The sequence below is a fragment of the Achroia grisella genome, unplaced genomic scaffold, assembly GCF_030625045.1.
Source record: "Achroia grisella isolate CSIRO2021 unplaced genomic scaffold, CSIRO_AGI_Agris_v1 utg445, whole genome shotgun sequence".
Taxonomy (NCBI): domain Eukaryota; kingdom Metazoa; phylum Arthropoda; class Insecta; order Lepidoptera; family Pyralidae; genus Achroia; species Achroia grisella.
The window spans coordinates 977,899-1,000,890 of NW_026712860.1; the positions used below are offsets into that span (position 1 = coordinate 977,899).

General features: G+C 29.7%; 1 protein-coding gene and 1 long non-coding RNA gene across 2 annotated transcripts in view; one reads left to right on the forward strand and one right to left on the reverse strand.

Annotated features, from left to right (window-relative positions):
- The window catches only part of LOC131844982 (uncharacterized), a 33,315-nt gene extending 10,645 nt beyond the window's left edge, over positions 1 to 22,670 (reverse strand). The window contains exons 1-3 of the mRNA XM_059193990.1: positions 22,409 to 22,670; positions 8,299 to 8,422; positions 4,543 to 4,668 (exon numbers count right to left, since the gene is read on the reverse strand). Of these exons, the coding sequence (XP_059049973.1) occupies positions 4,543 to 4,668; positions 8,299 to 8,412 (240 nt within the window). The 5' untranslated portion in view covers positions 8,413 to 8,422; positions 22,409 to 22,670. The remainder of the gene's footprint in view (positions 1 to 4,542; positions 4,669 to 8,298; positions 8,423 to 22,408) is intronic.
- On the forward strand, positions 18,406 to 19,402 carry LOC131844983 (uncharacterized). The gene is made up of 3 exons (XR_009357610.1): positions 18,406 to 18,460; positions 18,945 to 19,056; positions 19,240 to 19,402. It is a non-coding gene; the product is annotated as an uncharacterized LOC131844983 (long non-coding RNA).
- Positions 22,671 to 22,992: the final 322 nt, after the last annotated feature.

Here is a 22,992-nt window from a genome sequence, read left to right on the forward strand (position 1 = left end):
GTTTTGTTTCAGGATCCTATAGCAACTGCATTTATCCAATCATTTTTATTCCCGCGACTTCGTCCTCGTGGAATTTTTCTAAAATAAAAGTAGCCTATGTTACTCTTTATTACATCACCTACCTGCCAAAAAAACCCGTAAAAATCAGTGCAACCATTTCATAGATTAGCCAGAACTAACAGACAGATGTCTGTCAGACAAAAATTCCAAAAAAGTTATTTTTGTGTAGGTTCCGTATTTATATTCATATGCATGTAGTAAAAAATGGTTATTTCAATATTAAAACAGACACTAGAATTTTATTTATATGTGTATATGTAATATATCACGTAGTATTTGACTTTACTGAACGTGATGAAAACTTAAATCAGACATGTATGAGCCTCGTATTAAAAAGCGTAAGGGTAAGCATACAATAAATAAGTAAAAAATTAATAAAAATAATTCAAACTGGATTATATATATTTTTATTTCACATTATGCTACGTATAAACTGTAAGCAGCCAAATTATCCATACCAATATATGTATATTATATTCATTACATATAAGTACTACATCAATCATTTTCATACATATTAAGAATATTAGCACGCGAAGAAAATTAATTTCACGATTGTACACCACGCATACCAGATTTATGATATGAAAATAATATTGAAATAGTATGGTAAATTGTTATAAATTATTGCATAATTTAAAGTCTGTAAATCAAATTTAGGAAACAGAATGTGACTAGAGGTAAAGTGTAAATAGTCAACTGCGTTTTGTAAGCTGTTTCGGTTGAGGGCTTCGGTTTTTGATAAAGCAGCAAATTACAGGATATGAAGCATCTGTTAGTGCTCCGGAATGGCAACGCATGAGTGTTATCACGAGCGTCACATCGCCGTCGAAAGCGTCATATTCATGGTATTGTTCATTGACAGGTATTTGAATCCAATTAATTCATTTTTAGTTTTGTTATTGGTGTTTCCTTCATTGGTAAGTCAGAAAAAAATGACATTAGTGTCGACCAGATTTGAACTTACGACTTTTTGGGTGTAAGTCGGAATAATGAACAATTTTTTAAGAATAAAGACTTATTTTCCTTATACTTTAAAGGCTTCGAGACAGCCCTGTCTAAGACTGGTAGCGGTAAATTCCACTGGCGTCGGTGCGCCGCCAAAGTCGAGTAAATTGTGTAATTAATTGACAATCCACCTTAGTGAGGTTTGGACACGTTCATGACGTAGAACACGCGAAAGACTACCATATATGATACAAATCTTTACTTCTACTTGTACTTATTATTATCAACTTTATGTTTACAGATACAAGTAATTATCTGGTTTCTACATATAGATTCCAACGTGACTTTCTTAAGTTAATGCAGGAAAGTTTATGAACGTTTCGTCACGTGTTGGTAGTCGTGCTTCGAAAAATATAGACCAACCTGATTCAATATCAATACTTATTTTATTAGTTTATTTAATCTTTACTATACCAAATAAGTACAAGATACTTACTTAGCAGAATGGTACAAAAGGCGATCTTATCGCTCGAGAAATTTTATTCAGACTACTTTTTGATAGAAGAAAAGACAGAAAGCACCACTAGAATAATAGAATGATAAAATAAATTATTATATCTTATTTTTCTCTACAGACAAATCATGGGAAAGATTCACTAGTAGCTAACTGTCCATTGTTTTTTTAATCTTCAGACCAGCAATTTTACTGACTACTTTTAATTAGAGATTAATTATTAATAATATAATTTAATTAACTATGAGATGATTTTGAGCCTTTTAAGAGAGACAAAAATTTGCACGTTTTTCTTTGTTAACATTACGTACCAAGTTAGCATGTTAGCAGATTAGTCTTTACTTCTCATGAATTACAGTCCATTTTTAAAGTATAAATTATTTTGCGCTGAGTACTGCAAGAATGAATCAGCTTGCAATCGAGGCCTTGGCCTTAACATTATGGTAATTTTCTGTCGGCGGCAATCAGTTATGACGCAGATTATTTTTAATTTTTTCTAACTGTTACACAGACGACAAGGGGCCTGAAATTCTTGAAGTATTTAGGTATTGTATGTTTTTAACGATTTTTTTCTTTTATGATAAATATTTTCGTGTCTTTTAAGACTGTTGTGCTAATAGCACAACAGTCTTGGTATGTCTCAAGAAATTATCTGAACTTGTAGACCCACATACTATACAGTAAACATTAATGCCATCAGAAATGGAAGAGAATTGTTAGTGCCCTTACTATATGGACGAGACAATGAGGACTAACATCTACATGGATCATAGTGTCCATGGGGACCGTATATTAGAGTACAACCCAGCACAGGACATTGCTAGCAATAGATTGTTCCATTACTAACTCTCCTTTCTTTTCAATCCCGTATGATTTCTCTCGCTGTCCATTCTATTTGGTTATTGGGTCAGTTTTGGTAGACAGAAGAATACTATAAGTATGTTCTATTATTATGTCTACAAGAGGCACGGCAGTGACGTGTGCAACTCTGGCGCAGGCGTCAGTTTCGAGGGTGTGGTCACGATATGTTCACCCAGACTGCGGATCATGTCTATTAATAGATGTACCAGTATGTGAGACGGTTGTCTGAGCTTTAAGCGGCTACGGTCTAAGCTTTTCTGTGAATGCCACAATTATTTAGTCTGGTTAGTGGTTTTCTGATCTTAATCAAGGTCAATTATAACAACTGACGAGGACCATACGTCTCACTATACATTTAAGGTTAAGAATAATATTTTTTTTAGGATATCGAACACGCAATCCCCTGAAACATGTCTTTGTTAGTTCCTGATGAATTCCCTATAATAAAGCGACTGTACTCCATATCATTTTTAATAAACAAACTGGTGGCGAAACAATACAAATATGGATCGTATGAATTACAATGATAATGCATGTATGTTACTACGCGCCTACATCTAGATAACAACAATAAGTACAGAGCATGTGCAGGCACTTTGCAATAAAAGTTTTGGAACTAATATCTCACGTAATAATTAATTTTCTAATGAACGTACGCACTGAAGAGTAAACAAAAAGTAAGTAAGGATTAATTCTAAGTATGCACAAAATAAGAGGTCACACCAAAATTTTATGTCGTATTTATAAAGTCTTCTCAGTACTTGTCTCAGTCTAGTACAAATCGTTACTTATTCTATGACACACAATGGATTTTGTAATTTTGATGCAGTTCGAAAATTCCGAGATGTTTACATGTGTAATAAAGGCATAAAATTATACGACCTCCTTTAAGTAGTTTTAGTTATGTGTCGTCAAGGTACATGACATTTTTTTATAAAAAAATAATTAATAAAATAATGCGTTTGCAACCGCCCATTTCAGTTTTTCGCTACGGAACTCTAAAAACGGTCTAAATGTACAATGATCAAAATATGAGAAGATCAAATAATGTTTAGGCAAACATTGAGATCATTGAGTTATTATGTACCAACATTAGTACATTTATAGGTACTAGTCGGTTGTACGCATATATTTTTGTTAATCATTATCACATCTGCACAAACATCTTATTAAATTCAATTGTTATCTACATCCATATTCTAATATATAATATTATAAAGAAAGCAAGCGGATTTGCCATAAGTACAATCCAGAATCACAGCTCTAATTTCAGAAATTCAATCAATATTTAAAGTCATATTAGTCCCATGTAGTATCGATAGATTATATCTTAGGTAAGTATGTACAAAATTCACACAGTAACGAGAACCCGAGCGCAGCCTCTATTTGTGAAAATAGACCCGTCTAATAACAATCTATAACAGGTCGGTCTATAACATGTCATCAAGATCAATCTCGCGTTGTAATCATGTTGACAAGAAATCAAATCCGAGGTAATTAGATTTTCAATCGTTTGATACATGTAAAGTATAATTAATCTCATCAAAAAGAAGTTGATGTAACTTTTTCACTGTTAGGAGCTGTGGGCTTCGTTAAGAGCTATTGGTAGAGAGTTCTTTTTATTCTTCATTATATTAATTAGTCAAAGACTTTTGCATATAAATAATATTTTCTAACCTAAATACAAGGTATAACGAAGATGAGTTTAAATTAATCTTAACGAAAAACGTAAATATGTATTGTAACATGTGAATGGCCATAGTCGTCTTTTATTTTTTAGAATACAGACGAAGTTGCGGTTAAGCGGTAGAATAATAGTATCTAGTACACATACATATGCGAAGTCAAAATCCAAAAGACCCAAATTGTTTACGATAAACCAATCAATGTGTCGAAATATTTAAATATTTTTATACTAGGAACTATCAGGAAGTAAATTGATCTCGCATAACCGCGGAATTTGTGAAAAGGTTACGAAATTGGGAACATTGTCCAGTTCCACAAATACTGCGCCTAAATTTCGGCTTCCTATTATTCTTTCCGTTACACCCTATATTTAAAATAGTTCACAAAATATTTTTAACACAAATCACTTTTTGACACTTAATCTAACCGCGTTTAAGTTCAATATTGAATGTACGAGTCTGTTTCATACTTACGTGAAATTCTTCTTGTATCGAGTTTTGGAGCATTCCACCAGAGAAAATGATGCCATCTACTAACACGTTGCACATGAATGAAGCAGCAACCACGGCCCATCCCCAACCACCATCCGGAGGTACCACCTGATCAAAAATAAGCAATAATAAATAATCTTACTAATATATTACTAAGTGAAATTTCAAAAATATTCTAATAGTACACTTTTAACTGGTATTTAAAATTCACGCGGGAAAATTCACCGAATGCAACTAGTATGTAGATAAATATAATAATTCCATAAAATAAACAAAAATTAGTAATGGAATCTCCATGGGTTTACGCTAATTGTAAAAAGAGAGTATTCATCAAATTCATAATAAACTTCAGTTTCTAATTAAAACAAAATTCCTATATACAATTGAATAATGGAAGCATTGATATTGTCTATAAAAATAAAAAAAAGTGTACCTACCTAGTTTTCTGATATATTTTCATATAATTGCTAAAAATTTGAGAATACAGTGCAGTCTTCATTACATTGTAGGTACTATATGAATTGACCTGACAAAACCGGTTATAATATGTACTTAATTTCCATTTCCAATGTTTATAACTCTTAATAATACATAAATGCAATACAAGTTACGAATACCTAACCTTTTTTATATGTGTTAATGTTTATTTGTTTAATATTTTACGGAATTTATAAATTACAGTAATTATTACAAAATAATTCATTCAAGAAATGTTAACTATAAAAATATTGTTAAATAAGGTAGGTATATAATTAAAATTACGTATAGTATTATAACTTGTTTACCATTTATACAAATTTAATTATTGTGGTGGATTCCGTTTAATATTATACCTTATAGATATGACCTTTAATATATTCCGATAATGCATTCAAATCAACTAATTATATATCCGAAATTTATTTCAGTAGTAGTAACACATATAAACACATATATAAACATATTATAAGTAATAATTAATTGACGGCCTCCGTGGTCTAGCGGTCTAGCACACCGCTTTACATCCGATGGTCGCGGGTGCGATTCCTCGTATGGCACAAGCATTTGTATTCATGAGTATGATTGTTTGTATCGGTTTGGGTGTTTTTTTAAATCGATGTATTTGTATCAGTAGTCTAGTACCCATAATACAAGCTTTAGCTAGCTTAACTTAGGTCTAGATGGCGCTGTGTGAATTGTCATGAGTTGATTATTATTATTATAATTAAAAATAAATATAATAATGAATGAGTGCAAATTCCGTTAGCGCATATTATGGTAAATTAATCAAAGGTTAAAAAGGCTTAACTTCTTTCCAATTAAAAAAAGCTTCTCTATTTATAATTGCAAGGCAACAATTGAATGAAACTATTTCGAAAAAGCCCTAGATATAATTATAAATGATCGTTGATTGATTCCAGAAGTCTTGTAGCACGGACAAGGTTATTTTTCTCGTAAAGGTTGGGTCAAAGACGCAAACGGCCTCGCTACCCGATCTAATTATCTCATAGACTGAGCCACTGTCGCTACGTGATATCATTGCTGACCCATTCCGTTAATTGATTTCAGCCAATAATACAATAATATCTAATCATATAGAGAAGTCCCAATGTATTATTTAATTTATTGATTCTGTATTATTGATATTTTATATACTTGTTTCAATAACATTGTTAAGCGCATTAATTGTATGTACTGTACTGTATTAATTGTATATATATCATATCAGGAAATGGAAATGAAATCAACACAAGTAATTATAGTGAATATGTCTATTTTCTTTATACCAATGTCCTAACCTACCGGTTGCACAAAAGGACGATACTTATATAAACCGAATAATTTTGGAGAGTTCCAAAAATGTAGGTATATCCTGAGGGTAAGCCATATATGTAGTTCAATTTACAATAAAACTATTAACCTCGAGAAAATACGAATATTGACTAATAAAACAGGCTTTATCTAATAAAACACTTAATTTAAAAATATATTAATTATATAACAGCTGTTCTGAAAAATAAAAGTAGTCCAAAAAATCATCTTCAAAAAACATTCATAAACATCTTTTTACCATTTAAACTATTTAAAGTTTTACAAGTCCCCAGTCTGTCTAAATTGTCATAATAATGTATGTTCCGAATATAAGAGTCGCCCAAACTATGGTATCGAGTAAAACATCTGCGGTTTTTTGTAAAATCTCTTTCCTCCTTTGCCAAACTCTCAGAAAAGCCATTTCTAAATGCAATATTTAAAGTAACATAATTAATATAGTCATTGTTATCTCAGCAAATGCTAATGAAATGGTGGCGAGAAGACATGCGTTTATTATTTTTTCAGCAATTTTTCGTAACATCCTCTTTCTTTGCAATTTCTTTTGAAATGCTCTCATATTTTGAACATTAGTTAGTACATTAATATATTTCTTACTACGAAATATTTATCTTTCATACGAAATATTTATTCTATATCTTCACTTGTAATTTGTCATTCTAGTCATATAATTTCTTGCATAACTAATCACGGATTTTATTCATCACAGCTGCAAGTTTCCACACATTCTGATTTTGTGTCTATCTTATCTGTTTGTACATCAACAACTTTTCTTTGAGTCCAGTCTACTTTGTCGAAGCTAAAAACAACTGAGCTAAAGTGATATCCAACTATCAAAACTATTAAAGTGTTGAATGCCGAGTATGACATAGCCAGCAAATACAAAAATCGGGGGCATCTCGCTTAGCCCCATTTAATACTGCCGTTAAGTAAATCTATTAGCCATATTAAAATTTTACACAATCTCGTCAACTGACGCTATGTTATATTTTTTTCTTTTTAGTCACATTAATTGTCATGACAAGTAAAGGAAATAGTTTATATATGTGTTTATTATTGTTTATGGTTTTACTTTAGAACAAATATATTCAAGCCATAGTTCTATGATTTAGATTAAGCGAAATGTTATTTCCTTTATGCAGCCTTACATTTACAATATACCTAATTAGCTTCTAGCTCTCGTGGCGTTGCTTTTTGTTATTTAATCTAAATGCACCTTCATTGTAACATACCTACGTAATAGTTCTTTGCTGTACTTTGTTGTTGTGGTCTTGTTGTCATCATTTCCAATAACATAATGATTTATGTAAATATCTTATATTAGTATGTAAATAACAAAATGACTTACATTGTACTACTTGTACTTGTACATTGTAAATAATTCCAGTTTTTAATTGAAATCGTTAAAATAATATACCTCAAAGTATACATATATCCTCGTCTCGAAATGTATATACTTTATAACTAAGTAAATTAAAAGGGAGCCATTTTAATGGGGGCTATATATTACAGGTTGTTTTCTACCATGTATGTAATAAATGTAGCATTATATATATGTATAATGAACGATTAATAAAATAATTAAAACATGATGTTATATATAAAGAATCTATAAAATTGCTAATATAACAAGAACAAAAAAGATTGAAAATTCAGTTGCGTCAGTGAGCCAATTAAATATATACGTGTATATAATTTGCTTAACCTTCTTATTAGAAGCGATATAACGATCATCATACATTAAAGTGTCATTGACAGTATCATGCGTTACCAGTAGTGAACTAAATGACTTTTATCTTCATGATATGCCCTTAATTTGCTGTAACTAAGTAAATCATGACGGCTGTTCGCGTGTCTAGTCTTATTACTAGCAACGACTATGAACTAGGATGTCGTTTGACACAGTTTGATAAATTTGACGTGACTTACTAGTGCTGCTTCGGGTTCAGCGTCATCGCTAGGTGAATCACTTCGGCCTAGACCGCTCTCATCGGACGATGGCGTCTCTAGCGGTCTCTCGTCCGTTGCCACTCGTACAACCATTTTAGAATACCTGTAATAGAAAAACAATGTTTTATCTATACATATATTTTCACAGATATATTACACATTTAATTTATATGTATTTACAAGAAAATGTAGATATCTAAGTATTTGTATCAGTTGTCTAGTACCAATAACACAAGCTCTGCTTAGCTTGGGACTAGATGGCGTTGTGTGACTTATTCAAAGATATTATTAGTTTTATATAATAATCAGATAGTTATCTGTACGTAGAAGATGGGAAGAAATATTATTTGATGGACTTGTTAACGTACTAAGCCCAAAACAATTATTGTTAGTGTTTTATCGTAGTGAGTTTTATATAAATTTCGTGTTTGTTTTATTCCAATCGGTTTACAAACAAAAAATTATACGGGCTTTGATAGTATGTAATATTTCTTACTAGTACATTAAAGGTAGGTACGTAGAGATAGCCTTTGACACTACTATCTCTGCCAATGTAAATAGATACCCTGAAAGTGACGTGACAAAGATAGATAGGAATTAATTATACTTATATTGTATGTTTATACATGAATAGCTTTTCAAGTATTAGATAAGATTTTGTTATTTAATATAATAAATTTTAATCGTAACAATATTTCTATTTGATCGACAGTTTTAAGATTATTTTTCAGATTATAGATAAATACCATGAATTGGGTTAAAAAGTATGTTTGATGTATTTATTTATAAGCTGATGTTATATGTGTTATTTTTATAGTATATGTCAAGCATTACAGTTTGCACCAATTCCCATGTTAATGTCTTACACATTTGTGTATAACATATGTTATTAAAATAAATCAATAATTTGTAACATACATCATTATCTACTTTGATCCTAATTAATTGTGCAATACCGAGTATAATAACTAGTATGAAACGCGACCTTGTTGTAACAATAATATTTCCATATTGCACTAATAACAATGAGTTCGTAACCTCTGATATTACATATCTGTGTATTCGCGATAGTATATCGTGGTTACCACGTTGCTTTCGACGATTTTCTGACATCGGAGCATGTAACAAATTCAGCTGTCCAAACAAAAATATCGTTGGAACAATAACCTCGTTATATGTTTTCAGACTTGCGTCAGAACACACAGTTTGATTTTAACATGTACATTATATTTCGATAGTTATTGAAGAAAAACCAATTCAAAGCAGATATACTCATAGCTATATACAGAAGGGTATCAATAGGGCAAATACAATACTCCCAATTTAAAAACTGTATATGAATGTAAATATTTTTAATTGTAAGTACCTATTCAGAATAATATAACATCGAGGTTCGATTAGAACACATAAAAAAAATATGTATACACAAAAAGTAAGCATAGATAGACAGTTTTAGGAACTTTCGTACCTTATCACATTAACCGTTTACTGATAATATGTAAAAATGTTTACATATTGCTTGTGATCGCACCTTTCCGTAAGAACTCTCGATTCGTACCTAATAAATTTCAGTAAGTGTTCGAATACATATGTGAATTGTGAATGTAGTAAATAAGTAGTTATTTCATAGTGTTGTAAAAACAAGGTTTCAATTTATAAAGATACTAAAATATATATTAATATTATTGGTTTGTTTGGTACATACTATTAGTGTGTAACTTAAATAATGAAAATGTTTAGCTGATTTCATAAAAGTTAAATCAAAATTTTCAACTCGGTTTCCTTTTTCTATGTTACCGTGATACCGTTCGTGTATATGGACGACTTTTACCACAACTTTTCATCATGTGGCCTATGAGGTCGTTGGTCATCGACACTGTGACCCGTTATCGACAGTGTACCAACAGGCATACATTGCCTACTCTACGATAAGATATGGAGGTATGAACACCGAGACCGCAATTCTTCACAAATGTCAACACGTACTACAAATTCAAATATTTCATTAATGGAAATATCAAAAATGGAGTGACAATAAATAGGTACATACCACATCTGTACTACTATTAGAATAGCCCATTTATCCATAGAAGGCTATATGACTTCGCTACGATCAATATGACCGGAGGTGCTATAAAAAAAATGTTGCAAAAACGGGAAAAATGTGACGCAGATTAAATTGCGCAGATCACCTTACAATTTTATGTAAATTATTAAATATTTGTAATTTAATTTTTAAACAGATTTTTATTAATATTAATTGAATTATCATATTGGTGCCATATTAAATTTTTGATAATTGAAATGAAAACCAATTTCAATGTTTGTGGAAAAAAATCTACACAGTTTTTTTAACTATTACCATAGATGGTGTTCGCAATTTGATTGTTTTTTTTCTAACTTACATATTATTGTTATTACGTATGTACATTATGTACCAAGCAGTTTATTATAATATTAATACCCATTTGTGATAATGTTTACAAAAACACAGTGGAATGTATTTTCTATTGCGCAGATTTTAAGTTAATATAAAAACAGTTACAAGTCATAAACAGTACCTTTAATGTATCGTACTGTTTCCTTATTATGTAACATTGTTTTTAAAAACTAATATTATGTCCAACAATATTACGAGGTGTAATCCTAATGTTGATTTCAATCAGATCATTCAATCTAATGTAAGTTAGATTAAATCGAATAAATTGATAACTATATTCATTACATTGTTACGAAATATGAACTAATAAGTTTTTAGTATACAATTCAAAGGTACGAACAGGTATGAGAAACACTCAAATATCGATCGATCGGAAATGCTTTCAATATAAACCAACATTTGTCACGATTTATTAACATGGCGGAAACCAACATTTATCAGTAGTGTATGCTTTGCATTTAAAATTATGCAAGATGATAAGCAATATCTCGACTGATATCAAACTTGTATATGCAGGGGATATAAGTAAGCACACCACAGAGCAAGTACACATTACCACATGGTTTAGGTTATATAACGAATAGTTTCGTATTTGAAACTATTTTTTTTGTACATTTTTTGCCGTTCCAGAAAAGGCAAAAAGGCTCAGTCTATACAGTATTACTATACGTGGAAACTCTTTGCTGCATCATGTTTTAATTCACTGCTCTTATTTTATTCTTTCGCGATGATGTAAAATACATTGCAACTGATAAACCGCAACTGCTATTGTCATTTTTCATAAAAAGTCGTAAACTTATAAATTTTTCACTCGAAGTCACGATTGCAGTTTACTTTATTATTTAATAGCGCAAGCTTAATACGTAGATCAAGATTTATCACGACTGTCTACATAAATTAATTTGTAAATTAATTATTTCCTGATTAAACATTATATGTACTTACACATAAAAAATATTAGAATTTACAGTTAATCCTATATGATTTCAATATTTATAACAAAGAAAGTATTAATTTTTTTATCTAAATCCATTCAAATATTTATTAAGGTTCAATGTGGTACGTACAACAAATGTACTTACACATCTACACCAACTTGTTTAAATTATTACTACTACTTTTATTGTAGTCACAAACCATTACCTACTTACTTAAATAAAAATAATCAGTTAATAAGGGATACCTATGTGGAAAACGTTACACACCTACATTGTAATATAATATTAGCAAGTTCTCTTCAAAATTCTATATATCATCATTCTATATATCAATAATTTGGCTAGTTGCTTGTTTGTTGTATGTATATGTTATTGTATCTATACTAATACTATAAAGTCATTTTATACAGAGTTTATTTGTTTGATTGTCAGAATCCACTAATCTGAGGCACTATTGGTTCGAAATGAAAAAAAATTACGTGTTGGATTTATGTATTTATTTATTTATTTATTTATTACATATAGTATGATCAATGGAAGTGAAGTATCAGAGAGCTTTTACGCTGGTCTACTAGTATTGAACAAATTCATTAATATTATTTGTCGCTTAATTGACATTAGTCATTATCATAACAAAATTCCACAAAATATCCACCTAGTGCCCACACCTGTACGTACACCTTTAATACGACGCATTGTTTTATAGTCATCACATTTTTAGCGTAGTCTCTAACATTTTTAAAAACAAAATCAATGTCACAAGTATAATTATTACATTGTATTTATTACAAATAAAAACATGTTTTTATAAACACAATATTTTTTTTCAACAGAGCTCTGAATGGTCTCATTAAAATATGATTAAAGAACAGAAAATCCGCATGCGTGACGTGAATCGTAATATATTCAGTCAGCACAAAATATTTACGCATTTATTATTAGAAATAGAAATCATCTTTTCAACATCACTTTTGTTAAATAGTCACATTTTTTTATTCTACTACTGATTAGGAACGCAGACTCATCACAACAAGAAACTTGCGTGGTTTAAAAATTATATAGAACAAAAGTAATATAGTATAGTTAAAACGGAAACTCAAAAAAATATCGATAACATGACATAATTTCATCATTTCAGAAGGCTATTTTGGGTTGGTGCTGAAGCATCTACAGGTAAATAAGAAAAGGCCATTGAATCACATGTTCTAGTACAGAGGTTAACCACATTGTATACATACTAGCTCCGACATGAAGGTAAATGGTAATAGTCGCCTATATGAGATCAATAGTGCTACGGATATCGCGTTGTCATGTGACATAGTCCCATAATACGTTGCTATTCCGGAGCACTAAGATGTCATGTCTCCGTATTGTACTATCACTTCTAGCTCTTCAAATGGAAACATAGCTTACAAAACAAGCTGCTTCCTGGGTACTCGAATGTATGGATAAAAATAAAAATTTTGGTAAGAAGGCATTTGTATGCATAAATCTTTAGGTAATCGATAAAGCTCACGGAAATCATGAATGACAGGATAATGCAATATTATATTGTTGTCTACTCTCGAATCTAATGGTCTATCTATAGGTACAGTCCATAATCGAAATATTATCAAGAATATTAAGTAGTTTTAATTTTTCTAATATTGATCTCGTAAGATAACAATAGTTATAAGAATAATGTTATATTAGTACCCACCTTTCAATAGTGTAAATCTGCGTTAGTCGGTTAAAGAATATGGTAACTATAATTTACTTGTTACAACACTTATTTGTAGTAAAGCGGGTTGTTCACTGAATAGTGAAGCAAAGATTACGTATAAGTATACCTCATAATACTATGTTAATTTTCAAGTTCTATGTCATTCGGCACACCAGTAAAGCAGGTTTTGTAGCCAAGGGACACAGATGTTTAAATTTCTAAACATTCTGCCACTTATTTAATATTTTGATTGATATTATTTGTATATAATATATTAAGCTACTGAAAGGGATAAGATGTTGTCATAATTAGTCGTGTCTGGTGTAACAATTTCAAACTATTCAATAAAGTACACTTTATTAAAGTAGAATCTTTTTTTGTGAATTCATAGTAAAATGTTTAAATAATCCGCTATGCCAATCTTCTCTTATATATATTAGATTATTTATACTGACATTTTTCGAAAAAAAAACACAATATATATGGTAAATTATGATATTTGAGAAAAATATGTTTACAAAAAACAGAAGAGCATAATATGGTAGACACAAAATGGATTAAAAGGCTAAGAAAAGCCTTTTACACAGTCAATATATATATAATAGCACAAGTAGGTATTGCTACAGCACCATAGGATAGGTGTTATATCTTTCTTACCAAGTTTCAAGTAAAAAGACAACTTTCGTATGCTGTTTAAGTAGTCGTATCATATTTTGTATATTGATAACATGTTGCCACATTATTGACAGTGGAATAGTACCATTATATGCGGATGTGCGTCAATAACAACTTAATTTACATTGTGAATCTGTTAATATAAAATATAAAACTACAATGTCATTATCAGCTTATTAAATTCCCTTTCCAGATTGAGCGTCCTCTTCATAAGACAAAGATAATTGCAGCTATTGGAACGTTGTTGAGAGTATAATGCCGACCGTCATTAAAAATATGGTTTATACATTTTTATAGGATACATCAGTTTATAGCTCGAATTTTCTAGAGTCATTTAAATATACTAACTTAATATATTTTATTATTTTTCTGTTGCGTTTTTACGCATATAAAAAATGGTGATAAATAGGCCCTGCTCTAGAGTCTAATCCTAATATCTATAACAATCAATGTGCTGTTCTACTAAAAATTTATCAAGCTTAAACCGAATAAATCAATAAAATTGTCAGTTAGTTCTTTTATCCACAACGAAATATGGATATAATAGCTTGCTACTTTAAGATTTATAATTCAACAGCATAAAAAGGGAAAAAACGGCGTAATCCAATGTCATTGGATTAAAATTAGTTTTGAGTAGTATTGAGTAGCGCATACCATAGAGGTAATTAATAGGATTGTAATGATAGGGTTATAGAATATTTTAAGTTTTCTTTCTTTTGCACTAACTTACTGTGCGTTGTTGCCGTAGGTTCGTACTCAGCCATGACACTGATCTTTATATATTTTATCTATGTAAAAATGCTAATATACAGAATATTGAAATTATTGTGGAGATTAATTGATCGTAAATTTTGGTACAGAAGATTGAAGTAAATAATATAATATATTACATCATGTAGATTGTTTAATGTAGATTATATTTAAACATTCAATCTTAACTAACTTATCTGAAATGGTGATGCAATATCAACTGTATTTCAGAATCATTCAGTCAATGTGGCGCTAATTATTATCGGTCTTAAAATACACAAGGTAAGTATTTATTACTGTTATCATATTGCAATACTGGTAATAAATTGAATCATCAACATCAACAGATTTATTATACTATAATCGCTTAACGGTATTTATGAAGAACTTACAGTCAATTATTTGAAATGTGCTGAAAATGCAATGTAAGCAAACTTAATAAAGATTTTGTAATTATAAATAGGTGTTCAGATTTTTTAAATGATAACTGTTAACAACAAACAAAAAACATATTAAATTATTGTGTTATAATTACTAAACGCTGTTGTCGATGCCCTGGTTGACACTCAGTATTTGTTGTGTGAAGAAATATAGAAAATTTGCCACTTTGCTGGTTTGCTTGTGTTATGCGGTCATCACGGAAAATATTGCAACATGTCATTTGACTAAAATTATATAAATTGTAATAATTTAATATTCTTACATGAATGAAATAAACGAATGAATAACTATCACTATATTCGATTAAGAATGTCAATCATTATAGATAGATTCAACTACCTACTTATGTGATTTACCTAATATTGTCCGAATAATTATTATGAATACAGTAGATAATTGGAGTAATTATTTTACTTTTAAAGGATTGTGACATTTCGTTGTTTGGGGTCGACACTGTGCCACTGATTATTGTATCACTTGATGACTTGACACTTGAAATGTATTTATTAAAATGTATACTAACATATAAAGCTAAAGAGTTTGTTGCATTGGTTGAACGTGCTAATCTTAGGAACAACTGGTTCGAGTTAAGAAAATATTGTAATTATAATAACACATTTATTAGAGGAGAAAATAAACTATACAACATCCCTCTACAAGCAATAGGAGCGTCACAAAATGTTGCATAAATGGGCAAAATGTGACAAAGACGAAGTTGCACGAGTCAATTAATTTAATAAAATATAAAATGTAAATAATAAAAATTAGGGAATAGGTACTTATAAAAACTAACTTTAGGTACTTTAGTGCATGTGTACCGGTACAGAAAATGTATAACACTGTACAAGTATAAACCATAGACAACCAGAGAAATAACAAGACTTTTTCAATAGGTATAAAGTGTTGTCGAATAATAGAAACAGTTGTTTAAATAAAATTAAACACGGTTGCTCTTCTGATGGCAGTGGAAAATTTTCAACTTTTAATTGGTTTTCTAGTTTTTGACTTGTTTATACCATTTGAGTGTACCTAAGGTTAATATAAAACTTATTATTATACTCGCTATCAAACTAGTTATGCGTTATAGTCGGATAATTATTAGGTACCTAAATATACTAAAAGTCACGTACCAGTTGTTACCCTCGACTTCATCTGCTTGTAGATTTTACATAAGATATGTTGCTGAAATTTGTCTTGTGGATACATGTGACAAGGTCCATTCTTGTTACATGTATCCTCACGACAAATTTCATTAGATCCTTCAGCCTTAGTCAGGAAAAAGTAACTGATATACCTACTGGCACCCTTTCTCATTATGAATGTCGTGTAAAAGAAGCAATGCATCATATAAAAATACATTACGTACTTGCAACAATAAATATATGTAATGAACAATTTATATATTTTTATTAATTGGCTATTACATTGGCAGTTGTGTATAGTATACTACATAAATTTATTATTATTATTACGGAACATAGCTATACCATAGGTAGGTCTGTAATTAATTTTATTTTTCTTTCCCAGTGACTGGTGTCTCCTGGAAAAGATAGAGAGAAACGCGTGCCTTTGAAATTAAATTCAGGAGGTATCATTCAATTATGTTTTATAATTGTCTGTGATTTGTATATAATTACATTATTCATACATGTAATTAATGTACATATTCAAGTGCTTCAATAAATATGTAACATGCACCTACTTTTATGTAGGTACTGTGTAACTTTTCATGAATATCCCTACAGGAGTTTACATACATCTACTTACTACTTGGACTTACCACCTTTTGCGAACATAGTACAATATAAGTACGATATGATAATGTAATTGGTTGAAAATACATAATTGGTTATCAGTCGTACATATCATACGTAGATTCTGGTTTAATATTCACACCAATACTTGGAAATGTCAATTAGATACATAGAAAAGATAGTAATAACTAAGATTTTAATATTATCGTAAATTAATACTTCGTCGTTACATAATCCCGGCTTAATATTGTTCTTTATGGAGTACACTTATCTATACATATTATAATATTAATGTATTCACATAGTACGCAAGTATTTTATAAATTATCTATCAATAATTATTATTATATATTACTCTTTTTACGTATTCGTTCCCCAATAAAAATTACTTTAATTATAACAGAAACGGACATTTTGTTTTTATGAAACTTTAAAATATTTGTTACATTTAATAAAGATAATGAATCACATATTAAACAAAAAAACGTCTACGATAATGAATTCCTCCTCCTTGTTGAAGTCAGTGAAAATATAAGTCAACTAGCTAGAATTAGAATTGCCAGAAAATAGACTGACCCGTTTAAGTAATGGGGTCAAAAATAGAGAACGATGATATTAGATTACAGGGAAATCATTTACATATATATAAGCGCTCCGTGAAAAATTTGGAATTACTGATGATTTCTTATTTCTAAATATTAAGATTTATTATACTTATAATAGATACCAAATGTTGACGACAACTGATTTTTGTTTTCGTTGATTTATATGGTCCCTCTATTTTGGGGGTCCATCCATAACATTGTATATTGTCAAAGGCGCCGAAAAAATCTCACACTCTTAAGGGTTCTGATTCTAGGAATATTTTGAATGAATGTAAGGGTACATTTTTTTGGGTGTAATGTTCTCTTGAATGAGATGGCGCTTGTCCATCCGTTTTTGACTTTTTGTTAGAAATCAATGAACCAATATTTGGTTTGGACACAGTGGAAAGTTTTGATAGTTTTCAACCAACTTTCAAAAGGAGAAGGTTCGTATTTGCTTCGCCAATTATGCTAATTAAACTTCTTTATTCTAATAACGTTTAGTTAACGTTCATAATTTAGTCATTACTTTTTTGTGTGATAAAATACGCTAATATCAAGTGAGTTGCCGAGCGTTCAAGAAGGAATAAGCTCTTTTCTTAAAGTTTTCAATATCGTATCTGTTCGAAAATACCATTGCTGGAAGGTAATTCTACAATATGTTTGTACGTGTCAATAAGTTTCTGTGATCATAATTGGCACCGGAAAAAAATAAAAACGCATATATAAGTACTTTAAATATAAATATCTTAATAAAAAAGTGACATTTCGATTGACAGTTCCGCTGACACGTTTCCATAATAAAAAATTGTGACGTCCAGTTTACTTTCACATACACGTGTGAAGCCGGGCGTGTCGTTAGTTTATTTTATATTTGTCTAAACATTTTGTTAAAATATATAATAACAATTAACCTATCACCACGAGTCTCCAATAAATACGAGTATAGATAGTAAAGCTTGTTACATTGCAAATAAGATAAAACAATTTCGTTATCTATTCAACTTTGAGATATTTCAGCTACGATTCTGTACTGTATACAGATAAACTATCTATATTAAATCTTATATAATTTTTTACACTAATCTAAAAAGACTTTTGAGATTATTTATAGATTTATGTATTTATTTATAGAACGGTCAAAATACAATAGGTACACAGCAAGATGATTGTTATATAAACTACTATTTATTTACGTGCTCGTTATGTTACTGTACTTTAAAATAAAATCTATTAATTTAAAGAGTAAATCAAAATCAAAATCGGCCAGATAAATTTTATTGAGCGTGAAAATCTTAGTGAAATAAATTGCATCATGAGAATGATTGTTTATCTCAACAGGTCAGTTTACTATCTCAAGCGATATGACGACACGAGGCTCCTGGTCCCGAGACGAGAATAAACACGTTGTTTTAATATGCCAATGGCTATGTTATACATAGTAATTACAAGGGTAGGTATGTTAATCTATATATTATCAGTACAAGTCTGGGTGGTCGGAAAGTGTGTAATATTAATACACGATGGTTCTATACTAGGAATCTTTTAATCTATCTACTGGAATAGAGTAGGAAATTGAATTATGTATGTCTATATATATATATATATATATTTATATAATGCTCCATTGTTTCAGGATTAAAAATAGAAACAATGCACAAACACAATACAAAACTAAATATTGAAGAAAGAAGACATTGAAGAAGAAAATACATACGTAGTATGCATAGAAAATACCCAAACCAATACAAACGATACAATATTATCGCAATTTTAAGCAGTCTAAAAATAATTATGTCACATATAAATGTTGAATACAGAAATTATTTTCAAATTACAAAACACAACGCATTCTGGAATAAAAATAGAATTTTTTTTATTTCACGCTAATAAAAAAATTATTACGTCACTTGTTTGATCGAATATAAACTAATCTAAATACTTCAATACATATATTGATACTATTTTATTAAATATATAATAGTATTGATGTATACACGAAAACTAAATCTCAAACCATTAAATTGTCACCAACACAACAAAGCACAAAAAATACAGATAGATATACACTAAATAAATAATAGATCGAGATTTATGTGTTTAGCACCTTCACTTGACACTAAACTCGTTTCTTTTCATTTCAAGGTTCGTACGCAATAAGTAGTTTATAAAATATTCATTAAATCACTTAGTAGTTTTTTTTTAATAAAAAAATACATAGCATAAAGCCGCCGGGCCAAATGCGGATTGAACTGCGAAGTTCGGATTAAAGTCATTAAGCCCGTCAACAGTTCCTTTTTATTAACTTAATTTCTTTCATTAATTTCATTCAGGAAATCGGTGGCAAAACGTTAAAAATGTAAAGAAGATTAGTAAAAATTTTAATATAAAAAAAAAGAGAAATGGGTTGATGTATTTGTATGAAAGGTTAATTTATAATAAATTATAAAATCATGTATTGATGGTGTAGAATAAGAATCCTAACAAATCAATTAAGAATAATAAAGTATCAACATAAAAAAATCATAGCATTCGCAATATGGGTTGTCTGCAATGTAACTCTACATCTGTGTTTATTTTCTTTGTTGCAAATAAATAAAATAACGAATTATTTCATTTTTAAAAACTGTTATTATACCTAAACAATACCTTTACATTTGAATGATATACACTATAAGTTTTTTCTATATGGTGTGAAATAAATAAATTATTTAAACTTTCATAAACCAATCCGACTAATTACTAGTGGAACAAATTCGACCCGTCAAAACTGGAAACACGTGTTTCGACAGCGGAAATATGAACGAGTTAGTGATGTTAATCTGTAGTCAGACTGTGAAGCTAGATTTATAAAAACATCTTACTATTAATCTAAAAAGTCAATTGTTATTATTTTTATGGTTAACTTACCCTCTTATAAAAAGAAGGGATAGATACAATAACGTAGTACAAAAGTCATTAGGCTTGTTCTATATTATAACACACATGTATTATACATATAAACCTTCCTCTTGAATCGCTCTATCTATTACTGAAAACTGCATTAAAATCGACTGCGTAAATTAAAAGACATAGGCATAAACAGCGGGGGCGATATTATTTTATTCTATATTTATTTGAAAATTGGGCTAACAAACTTGTCACATATTGGACAGCAAGCAAAAAATATCACTAAATATATAATATATATACAATTTATAATTTAAATAAAATAAAAACAATACGTAAAGAAATATGTACAACTATGAAAAATTTGAGAATATCTGTATATTAAGAATATAATATGGTATTAAAAAAGTCTCTCTTTGATATTTTATTGTAAATGATATTTTCGATAGGCCTGTACACAGAATCTTGCACGATTGCAATTACATTACATATGCATTAGTAACTAATCCAAGTAATTAATAATTCGAATGAAATCGTATGAAAATATTATTAATGCACTTATCACATCAGACGTCGCTCGGTGACTTTCCACTGGCGTCTATAATTATTTTAATGTTTATTTATATCTTCATAAGACGTGGACTGGGTCGTTTACCATGCACATGAAACGCTATGGAAAGTGCAACGCGCTATCGATTACATATAGAATTATTAGTTTTGTTTTAATGAATATAATAATAGTACAACTGGTATTGTAATTACCCTGTAATTTTAAGGTACATACATTTATTTATAGATTCTAAGCTGGTTCTATTAATAGTTTAAGGAATAAACTTAGACTAGAATAACTTTTTAGAATTAAATTTATTATATACGTAAATATATGGCAATATTTCTACTAGATATTGATAAAATGATCATTACTATATCAAGATTATTTATTAAAATTAGATAAGCTTACCACACTTCAGTTTTCAGTTATCAATGCCATAATATATAATATTAAGTTCGAAGTATATATTTATCATAGTACATATATAATATAGTCATATTACGAAAATTCTAAGGGTGTCCATTATGGATTGATTATGAATTGTGCGAGTGAAAATTTTTTAATTAATCTATCACATCATTAAATATCGGAATGATTACTTAAAAAGTTAAAAGTGTTCATCAAAACAAAAATGTTCTTAATTTTACATAATTATTTGTGTGTATTTTAGTATATTTTACAAGATTATACGATGTCATCGCCAAACAAATCAACAGGTTTTTTTTAATCGATATGATAATTGCCATTTTTGTAAAATTATATCTACAATTATTTATTATTATAAACAATATGATTACAAACTAAATGAGGTAGAATGTTGCCTCATGCATACATATTAAAGTGTATATTACGGTAAGGATTAGACTTTATTGTTAAATTTGTAACTAGTAATAAATGTGTATCTTGCAAATTGTCTCGTACCGACATCAGTTTTAAATTCTCATGTGTCTTCAATGTGAATGAACCCATTAGCGAACTCCGAACATGCATAACTTACAATTCCCATTGCTGCAATTAAATTTATTAAATTGTTTTTATATATGACAAATTCAGAAAATTTCGAGGCCAGATATCAGGAAATGTAGGCGTATTATCGATATACATATTAAGTATTAATTCCAACACGTTCTACACATAATGTTGATTATAGTTATATTAGTCACGTGCCGTATTTTTGTTAACTTTCACAAATATTTATTATTGTAATAATATGTATTGTAACTTGAGAATGTAGTTTAAAACATAGGTTTCATAGGTGCGAACATCGCATGCACCAAAAATAGGTTGCGTCTGCGCATTGGCGCGTTCACATGTATAAAAATAAAATAGGGAATAGCCTAGCATGCCTGAAGATGTCACTCACCCGTTATGCACTCAGTCTAGTCGTATTATTCACAATTCTGCACCAACAACCCAAAACACGAAACAGACCTTGACCAATTCGAAATTCCAACGGATGGGCATAAACCGAACGCAACCGTAACACTTTTTTTTATTAAAAAAAACAACAAACAAACGAATTAATATTTAAATATGTCTGAACGTTCGTGATTTAATTCTCGATTTAACAGAGCAATAATCGATGTCATTTATTCCCGCATTATGTTGAGGCGTGCCTTCGCCACCGGTTGCGGGTGTACTGAATAGCGCCGCCGGTTGCGGCCATGTTTAAAGCACGCTACAGTTAGTACGATAAAAAATAATATATTGTTAAACAATTACTTACATCAGCCCATGACAGTGACAGTGCTAATATTACAGTAGTTGTAAATACTGTAGATATCTGTGTAATGGATTAAACTTATAAATAACACGAAAGTATTTTACCGCTTTACAAAATATCGATTAAATATATCAACAAATCCATACGATACGATATTGCAACCTTCAGAATATGAGCATACTTCTTTTTCGAAGAACTATGACATACCTGCAATTTATCTATTG